Source organism: Glandiceps talaboti, chromosome 4 (assembly GCF_964340395.1).
Source record: "Glandiceps talaboti chromosome 4, keGlaTala1.1, whole genome shotgun sequence".
Classification (NCBI taxonomy): Eukaryota; Metazoa; Hemichordata; class Enteropneusta; family Spengelidae; genus Glandiceps; species Glandiceps talaboti.
In genome coordinates, this window is record NC_135552.1 from 3589701 (window position 1) to 3602399 (window position 12699).

Below are 12699 nucleotides of genomic sequence, written 5' to 3' on the forward strand. Positions count from 1 at the left end.
TAAGTTTTTATGTTGAACTTCAAGTTTCTGTATTTTTGCCTATTTTTTAACGTCACTACGGCGGTATTTGGGTAATTTGGTATTTTTACCTCCCGTAAGGGTACGGGAGGTATTAAAAGGGGAATGTCTGTCCGTGTGTCTGTCTGTCTGTCTGTCTGTAACATCATTTTCTAAAAATCGGCTGGTTCTATTATAATGAAATTTGGGATATATAATCTTTAGGGTAATAGCTAGACCTGATTAGGTTTTGAGCCAGATCTGTTGATGATTAATTAGAGAAATTTGCATATTAATGAAATCAACTAATTACACAATATCTTAAGACTGCATATTTTAATTTCAATATAATTTAATATATTCGTTAAACATAACAACACACATTTGTCCTATAAAATTCGTTGATGTATCTTACAGCGTTAATGAATAATTTGCATAATTAATTATTCTTGTAATTAGGCTATATCTTTAGAATGCATACTTCAAATTCAACATAATTTAGTACATACGTTAACCATAAGAAAATACATATGTCCTATCAAGTTTGTTGATGCACCATACAGTGTTAATGAATAATTTGCATAATTAATGGTTTTCGGTAATTAGGCTATATCTTAAGAATACATACTTCAATTCCAATATAATTCAGTACACATGTTAACCATAACAGTTGCATATGTCCTGTAAAGCTTGTTGGTGTACCTTTCAGTGTTAATGAATAATTTGCACAATTAATTATTCTTGGTAATTAGCTATATCTTACGACTGCATACATTTATGTACTTCAATTTCAATACAATTCAGTATATACATTAACCATAACAAATTGTGTATGTCCTATAAAGTTAGTTGATGTACCTTACAGTGTTAATGAATAATTTGCATAATTAATGATTTTCGGTAATTAGGCTATATCTTAAGACTGCATTAAGCAGTATCATACACTCTTACATACATTAACCTAAGAAAACATGCTTGTCCAAAAAACAAAACCTGTTACCATAGTTTTTTTTAGTTTAATGAGTTATTTGCATAATTAGTGATTCCCTTACGGGAGGCATTCGGTTTAAATCTGGTTTGTATAATGATATAAAGCTATAGTTTCACGTTCTATCAAGAGAAGGCGCTGTCTGCTTTCCTTCACATTGCACTTGTAATGTCATGTACAGGCATTACGAGAAGGCAAAACATTCAAATGTATCTAATTTGCATATCACTGATGGGTTCATCATGTCATGAAACAATTCTTAATATAAACACCCCGGAGAACGTTCCCACCAAATTTCAGCCTAATCTGCTTTGTAGGGAGTCGAATAAGTTTTTATGTTGAACTTCAAGTTTCTGTATTTTTGCCTATTTTTTAACGTCACTACGGCGGTATTTGGGTAATTTGGTATTTTTACCTCTCGTAAGGGTACGGGAGGTATTAAAAGGGGAATGTCTGTCCGTGTGTCTGTCTGTCTGTCTGTCTGTCTGTCTGTCTGTAACATCATTTTCTAAAAATCGGCTGGTTCTATTATAATGAAATTTGGGATATATAATCTTTAGGGTAATAGCTAGACCTGATTAGGTTTTGAGCCAGATCTGTTGATGATTAATTAGAGAAATTTGCATATTAATGAAATCAACTAATTACACAATATCTTAAGACTGCATATTTTAATTTCAATATAATTTAATATATTCGTTAAACATAACAACACACATTTGTCCTATAAAATTCGTTGATGTATCTTACAGCGTTAATGAATAATTTGCATAATTAATTATTCTTGTAATTAGGCTATATCTTTAGAATACATACTTCAAATTCAACATAATTTAGTACATACGTTAACCATAAGAAAATACATATGTCCTATCAAGTTTGTTGATGCACCATACAGTGTTAATGAATAATTTGCATAATTAATTATTCTTGTAATTAGGCTATATCTTTAGAATACATACTTCAAATTCAACATAATTTAGTACATACGTTAACCATAAGAAAATACATATGTCCTATTAAGTTTGTTGATGCACCATACAGTGTTAATGAATAATTTGCATAATTAATTATTCTTGTAATTAGGCTATATCTTTAGAATACATACTTCAAATTCAACATAATTTAGTACATACGTTAACCATAAGAAAATACATATGTCCTATTAAGTTTGTTGATGCACCATACAGTGTTAATGAATAATTTGCATAATTAATGGTTTTCGGTAATTAGGCTATATCTTAAGAATACATACTTCAATTCCAATATAATTCAGTACACATGTTAACCATAACAGTTGCATATGTCCTGTAAAGCTTGTTGGTGTACCTTTCAGTGTTAATGAATAATTTGCACAATTAATTATTCTTGGTAATTAGCTATATCTTACGACTGCATACATTTATGTACTTCAATTTCAATACAATTCAGTATATACATTAACCATAACAAATTGTGTATGTCCTATAAAGTTAGTTGATGTACCTTACAGTGTTAATGAATAATTTGCATAATTAATGATTTTCGGTAATTAGGCTATATCTTAAGACTGCATTAAGCAGTATCATACACTCTTACATACATTAACCTAAGAAAACATGCTTGTCCAAAAACCAAAGCCTGTTACCATAGTTTTTTTTAGTTTAATGAGTTATTTGCATAATTAGTGATTCCCTTACGGGAGGCATTCGGTTTAAATCTGGTTTGTATAATGATATAAAGCTATAGTTTCACGTTCTATCAAGAGAAGGCGCTGTCTGCTTTCCTTCACATTGCACTTGTAATGTCATGTACAGGCATTACGAGAAGGCAAAACATTCAAATGTCTTGAATTGATGAAACATTGCTAAAATGATGTACCTAACAACCTACCTCTTGGTGTGATGTGTTCGAATGTATAAGGTGCTGAACGTTCGATGATTTCAAATAGAATTATACCGAAGCTGTAAACATCTCCTCTTTGAGTTCCACATATCGGGGGGAAATTCATTCGCAGAATTTCAGGTGCAGTCCATATCTTGCCTGAAGTAGAGAAGAATTACTGTGTTGCCGCCAAATAAAATGCATAATTCTTTTTTCGTTTGCAAACCTTCAGCGGGGTACATTTTGTACTACAATTTCAACACGTGTTCTTTATAGACAATATGTGGTTTTGTTGAAGGTTGCCATGTTTAGAAAGATATAGCCAATTTCAAGCCCCTGTGATACTAGGGATAATGTTGTGGAGATGTTGACCTCACACCCCACAATGTCTGAAGAGGGCCAATCTAATCATTGAGAGCTGAATTGCAGCCTTCAGCTCAGTCAATTAGATCAAAATACAGGTATTTATTAAAGTAGTACTAGTGCCTTCACACATATCACAATGGCGGTTATAGTCGGAAATTATCCAACGCCTCTAAAACTTTCAACATCGGTGGCAGCGGTGGGATGGAGTCCTTACCATTGATTCTGGGACTCATGTCCTTTTACATTTCTGACAGAATTGAACTCATGTTTTGAAAGAAAGAAAGTTGAAGGCGGGTCACTTTTTAGGTCGGTGGAGTCGAGGTAGGGTCACATTTTACCCAACAGTGCGAGTCTATTCCCCCGGCCCTCCCCTAAGCGAAAACCTGGTGATTTATTTTACGGCGCTTAAAGCAGTGAAACACGTACAACTCAGGACTCCATTGCGTACTGCATGCCCCGGGCGTGCAGTATCCAGTTTCACCTATGCACAGCTCTGTTTTTTATATACATGTAGAAATATACTATGTCAATACACATACTGTGGGGAATTTTTACGGATCTAATATTTTCTGCTTTTTCATACCAAGGTTAGTGAAAATGATGTTGTTTTTACGAGAGTATGAAGAGGAGTTTAAATAAAACTAACGTACGCACGTAGGGCTAGTATTTGCACGTTTATAAAAACGCGTTGACCTGACGTGTCTGACGCCTAGATCAGACGACGACGGTCATCTAAAATTGCTCTGTGATTTTAAAAAAATGAAAAGAAATAATATCAAAAGAGAGTGAAGTTCTCACGCAGCTTTGCAGGATCAGTTGGCATTGGCCACCTTTCTAATTCCGTGATATTACTGACATTTCAACTTAGTGCTTAGGGAGTGTCCAGATTTTACTTCCAGGGGGGACCCCGGCGGATTTCCCTTTTTCCTGGTGTATTTTTTTCATGCCCCCCTACAAAAGCTTGAGAAAATTTGATGCTTCTCCTGCAAGTTCTTGATTTTTTTTCCATGCCCCCCCCCCATAGACTTACATACACAAACACACTATACATACACAATGTTCTATTATGCTAAAAAAAAAAATAGATACTCATAAATAACTTATAAAGTTTCTGTGTATAAACTTTTACTAGGTAAATCATTATACTTAAAAAGAGAGAAGATAACCATTTCATGCACAATGACGAACACCACATTTCCATTGGGCAATGCGGGTATACTTAATTTAAATACTTCACAATTACACTGTTCTACTTTTTAGATACCTATTGAATACAACTTTAGTTCCAATGCCGGTTTGTGTTGCTCAGCTTGTCGACAATGCAAGAATAAATGTGAACATTTTATTTTTGGAAGGAATAGTAAAAAACATAAATAATTTAACTATCAACATTTTTGCTTGTTATACTTTGACTTATATATAAATTTAACTTTTATTTCCAGTATTAGGTGATTTCGCAAACACGAAACAAACTGTAGATGACTTTCAACCCCGTGCCAACATAAAAAGCTGTATGCTTCAATGATGAAATTTCTATATCTCGTTTTGCAGAGAAATATATTGTCAGCATAAGTGTTGTCAAAAACTACACTGAATATCTGAAAAATCTGGAGAGAGACATTGGATCCAAACATTGGGAAGAGCAACAGAAAAAAAGGGAAAGCAAGAAATATAATGACTATGACTGGTTGAAGTTGTTCTGAAGTGGAACTCTTGAAAATATGAATGTGAAAGAGTTAGATAGTATCTTAATGAGCATAAATTACTGAAACAGAGAAAATTAAAAAGAGAAAAATTAGACATAATATCCACTCACATGGTAAGAATACCAGAATTTAGATCTAGAAAACTGACTGCAAAATTAATGAAATTAAAACTAGTATCATGGACATGAGAGAAACAGATAGTGACTCTGAGACTGAAAGTGACACTTCTGTAATGCACTGATAGCTCAGAAATTTCATGTACTGATGATAACACTGATAGTGATAGTGATGAAACAAGTCTTGCACATCCTCGCGGATAAGTTACTTTGAGATGTGCCAGAATTGCAGGTCGATTTATGTTGCATTAAATAATCATGGTTTTTTTTCCATGACCCCCCCTAGAAAATTGTGAAATTTTTGTTTAGCCCCCCCCCCAATTTTCCTGAGAAAAATTGATGCCCCTCCCCAAAGTAAAATCTGGACACTCCCTTAGTGGCTCCGACTTCCGCACAGATTTCCAGTTACGCGCTAAACTTTAAACGCTGATACAGGAGTAGATTATGAGGGTGTATGCTTACTCACTCATACACTACCGTGACATGGGGTATTCTTGTTTCAAATGATCAATTATTATGAAGTGGAGAGCCTGGCAATTTTGTTAATTCAAAAAACAAAGGTATAATTGTTTATATATCTAAGAAAATAGGGCTCACTCGTAAACTATAAATTATAAGATTATTACGTAAGAATCTGTCCTGTTGGTTGCCGCCAACTTCCTCTGACTGTCCCTGCACGAAACTAGGCAAACCATAATCCGTGATTTTGACAACCCATCGACTGTCAACCAGACAATTTGGTGATTTCAAGTTGCCATGGGAACCATTTCCATGTTTGCTTTTATGAAGATACTCCATGCCCTGCAGGGGAGAAAGACAAGATTAGATTTTGAAAGCTGTTACATGATGATTATGTTTGCTGTGATGTATCATCTTGCACCATAAAACTCACTAATGACAGGACATTTTCTTTTAGGGGGAATAACATGATATAAATGATGATATTTAATAATCTGGAACAAACTATGCAAAACAGAATTTGTTATTCGTATCATCCGTTATATTACAATTGTTGAGGAAATTGAAAAGTACCCTGTAGGCGTAGCTTTGTATGTCATATCAAGATCGGTAGCAGCTTGTCTAGTAAGTGAAATTTAATAACCCGTCCAGCCAGTCCCTATTAGGGCGACCTTTTTCATGTTTCTCATCTCCAGTGGAATAGTCAGGTGGGGGCGGGCGGGCGAAATAAAAAAAGGGGGACAAAGAAATTCTCTGCCCTTTCTGTCCTGTCAGTCTCTCTACAACTTATTTTCTCTTCTCTTTATTGAATTTCTTGTTACAGGTATCTTTCCTTCATTTTAGCAAGGTTGACAAGTCCGTAGAACAACTTTGTAAGAAGATGAATACTTATAATCCTGATGGGTGTATCTGTAGCCATGAACTATTGTATGATTTTATCAGGAGTACTAATACATTCGTCCTATTTATCAAAGTGGCATGGATAGCAATTTTTTCAAGGTTTCCAATTTGAACTTTAGTATGTAACTTTTTGAAACACTTGCGTGATTGTCATCAGTGTGCTAGATGAATTTTCATTTATATAAATCATTACTTCTATGAAACATTTTTCTTCAGTGTAAACATTTCTAGAACTCAGTACTCCTTTGGGATTTACTGTATAAAAGTAATAATGTAAACATTGGTAACATGCCATGCAAGTCTTGGTTGACCTTGCAGTACAGTATACATTACGCGTCTTCTGTAACTTGTAAGTGTTGTGACTAATGTTAGCAATAGGTAATAGCAAGACGTTGTTGCATACTGTCGACACAGACAAATTTACATTCAAACATTCCAATGCTGAAACTATTCAATGATCAGCTATCACTCCTCCTTTTGAGTCATTTTGTACATTATTTGTATCATCCATGCCTAACACCTGTGTTTATGACACAATTGAAGCTTGTAAGCTGTAACAAACATCGTGAGCCTATGCTACATGAATCTATCATTTATTGCACACCCTAAACAGCTGAAGCCACACAGGAGCGCAAAGCCTGGCCAAATAGGATCAACTCAATCTAGAATATCAGGATGTAGATTATATGTCAGTAAATGAAAGCATACCGGATACTGGGATGATATGGTAACTTGGTGAGCTGAAAATCTCTGACAGGTTTCATTGCACAGATATTTATAACAGGTAAATACTGATTATACAGTAAATATTAAATACATGTTGAAAACAAAGAATATGATAGTATATTGGTAACTTTTCATTGCACAAATACTAGTACATGGCGTTCTGTTACATGAAATGAATATATAAGTATACTGTAATTTTTCATAATGATAAAATAATTTTAAATGGTATGGCATACAACTATACTTTGAGAATTTTTCTCAGTGTTAGTATTCTGAATTTAATTGCGATCAGGAGAGGGTATTGTTATCACTTTGACAAGTTAAAATAACACCAGATAGTACTCATAGTTTTACTTGAATTTCAAAAATTACTAGGGGCGTAAGGGGGAAACCCCCTCCTGTACCTACCTTCACACTGCTCCCTTTTGTTTTGATTCAATTTTTACGTCATATTATTACTACCTTGACAGTTAAATGGCACCAGAAAGCATGCTTTTAGTCCTTGAATTTCAAAAATCGCCGGGGAAGGGAGGGGGAAACACCCCTCCCGTACCCCACCACTTGGCTCCCAGAACTTCCTTTTAACTTACACTGCCTAATTTCCAATTTTACTAGCTACTTTAAAATAAGCTACACCATGTTATGAGGAAATTCAATTTCAAAAACAAAAGGTTTGGTATTCTCTAAGACTGATAATATAATAATTCTATAATTTGTTATGAAAAATCACTCCCTTTTAATTTGCGATATAGTCAACGACAAGATCATCCTCCATCTAGACACCCCGAGAGATCCATACAGAAGTTCAGACAAATGTGCATGATCATTTTTCATTGTAAATTTTGTCATTTTTTTCAAATGTCTAGTTTTAGACTTCAAGTCGTTCAGCACACACAGACACAGACACAGACACAGACTAACACACAAACACACACACACACACACACACACACATACACTCAACTCACGGCCTTCAACTTTCGTAACAAGTCTTAGACTAGAGTACTCATATTAATGGAAATCATCTGTGTATGTATAAAATGTCACTAAAAGCTGAATGCTACCGAATTTGATATGACATAAAAAGCTACGCCTACAGGGGACTTATCAATTTCCTCAACAATTGTGAATCAAAATGGAATGGTATATTTCATATTTCAGTGTAAATGTTATCTATTATCCAATGGTGCCTCATAGTTTTATGATAGTCAATATATATTTTCGTGGGTTGGATATTTTATACTGTGAAAGTGTGTATTTTGGCTTTAAACTTATTTGAACTTATTTCAATAAAATTGGGCCAAACTAAGCCGGTGTGAAAATGGAATCATAAATGTTGAATAAGAACAGTTATACTCCAGACCTCGCCTTCTCGTCACCGTTGTATCAACTGTTGTCTCAACTCCATTTAACAGGACACTTTTTACACTTGTCAATAAAACTGCCTACAAACTCTTTAACCATCAATGACAGTGTCCACAATATATGTACTGTTAACTATTTCAATTACACTGTCCGAAGACTTGTAAACTGTTACAAGTACAATGCAATATGTGCTGTCACGCCCAAGACTTTGTGTGTAAAATATCGTCTATACCTTAACAGTGACTTCTCTGTACGTATCTATCCAAAGACAAATGCTGTGACAACTTCCCTACAAACTGATTTGTACTGAAACCGATTTTTTATACAGAATGTCTTCATTAACACGATAACCCATACGAGTGCAAGGGTTACATAAAAGAGCTACAAGAGAAAATGCAGATGTCTCAGTTGGTAAAATAATAAAAAAGACTGCTCGAATTTGGACTACAACTTTATTATGACATAAGTCCTTCCAATCCGTGTAAAATCCGATGTAGTGTACACGTCGCGATTTTTTGGGGGTTGTTATGATTACTGTCGTTTGTTCTTTTGTGAGTACTCATTACATACTTCTGACACAATATCATATGTTTTCCGAGTCAGACGAAGACCACGAGCACAGAACGCAGACAACAATATTATTGTTTAGTGGTCTCCTTTTTTTAAAGTATTATAATGTAAGACGAATTCCGGTTGGCTACTCGTAAGTACGAGATTGGGTTCGGGAAAACCTATGGTATTGTGTCAGATGTATGTAACGGCACTCACAAAAGAACAAACGAAAGAAAACGTAACAACCAAAAAGAAATCGTGACGTGTACACTACATCGGATTTTTAATCAGATTGGAGTCCATCCCAAGTTAATGCATACCTACCGTCTTATAAATATCAGGTAATAAATACACATGCTGGTATGGCTACAACTACACTGCAGTCAAAACATTTCTATCATCTAAAATAAAGAGTCTGAGAAATTGTCTCTGCTAAAATGTTTATGCGCACTGAGAATAGTTGAATGGATTATTGACAAATTAAAGCATGTGGAATATATCTATTTGGATAAAAAACCACCTACCTTGACAATGTCCATGATGAAGGAGATTTTGAATGCATGGTCCAACTTAACATCATCATTCTCCAGGACATCCTGGTACATGTAAGAATTTGAAATACAACTTTGATAAATTACATGCAATGGAAAGTAGACTTGTGTATTGGCATACTATTTATTATTATCACTTTATTTCTCAAGTACTACTACTATATCGCTGATATTAAAAGTAAGATTACCCACAAACAACATAAAGATAATCATGTCCAACCTTAAGTTGTTTGATTTGTAATGCCTTCCTCAAGTCATTTTTACTTTCGGTAAGGGAAGGTTATAGTATGGTGATATTTGTCTGTCTATCTGTCTGTCTGCCCGTATGTATGTATGTATGTATGTATGTATGTTTGTATGTATGTATGTATGTATGTATGTATGTATGTATGTATGTATGTATGTATGTATGTATGTATGTATGTATGTATGTATGTATATTTATATGTATGTATGTATGTATGTATGTATGTATGTATGTATGTATGTATGTATGTATGTATGTACTTTTTGTATGTCTGTATGTATGTATGTATGTATGTATGTATGTATGTATGTATGTATGCATGTACGTACGTATGTACGTACGTACGTATGTACGTATGTATGTGTCATTGGTTTCTCAAGAACGGCTCGCTCAATTCACACGAAATTTTGTATACATTTCCTTTAAGGTAACAGCTAGACGCGATTTGGCTTTGGTAAACATACCATTAATCTTAATGGGGTATTTGCATAAATAATGATATTTGGTAACTAGTCAATGTCTTAATAGCGTATGCTTAAGATTTCATATAATTTCGTACATACATTGATGCTGACAGAGAGCATGTGTTGTAGAAAGTTTTTTGACGTAATAAGGAACTCGCATATTTTGAATCTAAGCTTCAAATTTCATAATAATTAGTTAGATACATTGATGATAAAAATGCAAAAATATCCTACACAGCTTGTTTTAAAGTAACGAGTAATTTCATAACCAATGAGTTTTCGGAGAAGGGAAGAAAGACAATATAAGTTTCAAAATGTATATAATTTGGTAAATGCATTGATGATTAAAAATGTGCTTGTCCACTATATCCTATGAATGTACTTTTTAAAATTCAATGACTCATTTGCATAATGATCTTCTGTAAATTAGGCATCATTGTACGTAAGACTGCAACCTATAAATGTAATATAATTTATAGTAATAAAAGAATTGATTATAGGTTTTGGTAAACATCCATGCATATTAATGAGCAATTTATGTAATTAATGGTTTTCGGTAATTAGGATATATCTTAACAATGCAATATTCAAATTCAATATAATTTCATACATACATTTGCGATACCAAACCGCATCCTTCCTAAAATATCATTGATATAGCTTTAATTTTTAATAAGTTATTGCATGTTTTTGATAATTAGATATTTAGACCAAAAAAAGAAGATAATTGTTTCTTGTCATTGCGAAAAAAAATTCTCAATAAATTTCCCTCAATCTACTATTCACAGCAGTTACTGTTCTTTTTATTTAGTACTTTACAGCAAGTGTGTATGTTGGGCAGATGTCATTTGCTTGTTGATGCTTGGTTCTGCAATTGTCTTCACTAGAGTAGCAATTAATGTACGGAGGGTTATTTTTGTGTTTTCCCTTGGATCTGCAGACTGCATTGGCTGGACAAACACTAGAAAAAAGGGGATGCACGCGCTGACCAGAAACAATCTTTTTAGGCCTTAAAAACTCTTTCTACTGTGAGACCTATGCTACAACGTTCTATAAACGCTTCACATTACATGTTGTGGTTGGCAGTAAAGATCGCATCTGCGGGCATCATGCTGGAGAATTCGCCGACATAAATTCATATGATCTCTTCACTATTACATTTCATTCTCGATCAAAATTGAAAATCTTGTTTGTACTTCGTTCGATATATGTGTATGCGTTTGCACTCCCGCGTGTTTCTGTTTGCCGTGACAGCATGCATGCATGAGAAGATCATTGGTCAAACCAGGTCAGCTTCAACTTCCTGGTCAAATCACCTACTTTCTACCGAAAATTCTTGAATGGCCCGTTACACAAAGACCTTGCCAATTTGTTTTACTTTGGTCATTTAAACCACATAAGAATTCATCTTTTTGTGATCAGTATTAATGAAAATATAAGCGAAAAACAGGGCCGAAATTTCCGGAGATCAAGTATGTTTCATCAAATCACCGTAAAATCAGTATTCCTACAAAAAATTCATCAATTGATTTTACTGGCATGAAAGAAGAGATGTCAGTTTAGGTTTACGTTTTTACAATATCTAAAATGGTGGATGCTAGTGAAAGTTACGGCGAGTTGAAAGTACTTCAAACTCAACTTTTGCAGAAACGGATGTTACAATTGTCGACCGGAGTTCCAAAACTACCTTTTATTTATTGATGTAGTAATAAATGATATCAAGTCTGGTAGCGCAGAATGTTTCTCTTCGACAAGTCATAAATTTAAGGAACAGCAATATAAAGTTTCGCCCTTACGAGGGTATTGTTGTTGTTGTTGTTGTTGTTGTTGTTGTTGTTGTTGTTGTTGTTGTTGACGACGACGATGATGATGATGATGATGATGATGATGATGATGGTTACATAATGATTATATTCTTATTCTCAAAATTCTATAATGTTACCATACCTGAAGACTTCCCTTTGGACAATATTGCCATACCAGATAGAGATGTGGCGGTACCACACATGCACCAATCATCAAGTTCAAATTGTCATGATTGATGTCACGAATCTAAAGAAAATAAGATTCTGAGCGTTTAGAATCTATAAAAGGACGTCGTTTCCATGACAAATTTATTGTATGAAATGTTATCGATAATATGTGGATGTTTTTTCTACATCTGATTTAAAAAATGGAGATATTTGCACATTGATTTGCAGCTCATTGCTGATACAAGAAAAGAATAGTAACAGGTTAGACTGTTCAGGGGAACGTAGCACTTCCGACCTTAGGTTGAAATCATTTTCACGACGTCTAAGAGATTATTACCGACATAAGTTGTTGGTATTCTTGTAAAATATTTCAACATATAGTATTAAAACACAACAATGACAAACACAGGTAATTGTGGGTAACTC

At 34.2% G+C, this 12699-nt stretch overlaps 1 protein-coding gene across 1 annotated transcript in view; it reads right to left on the reverse strand.

Moving 5' to 3' along the window:
• The window catches only part of LOC144433677 (atrial natriuretic peptide receptor 1-like), a 52823-nt gene that overhangs the window by 11016 nt on the left and 29108 nt on the right, over positions 1 to 12699 (reverse strand). The window contains exons 12-15 of the mRNA XM_078122027.1: positions 12248 to 12352; positions 9563 to 9634; positions 5663 to 5837; positions 2858 to 3007 (exon numbers count right to left, since the gene is read on the reverse strand). Of these exons, the coding sequence (XP_077978153.1) occupies positions 2858 to 3007; positions 5663 to 5837; positions 9563 to 9634; positions 12248 to 12352 (502 nt within the window). The remainder of the gene's footprint in view (positions 1 to 2857; positions 3008 to 5662; positions 5838 to 9562; positions 9635 to 12247; positions 12353 to 12699) is intronic.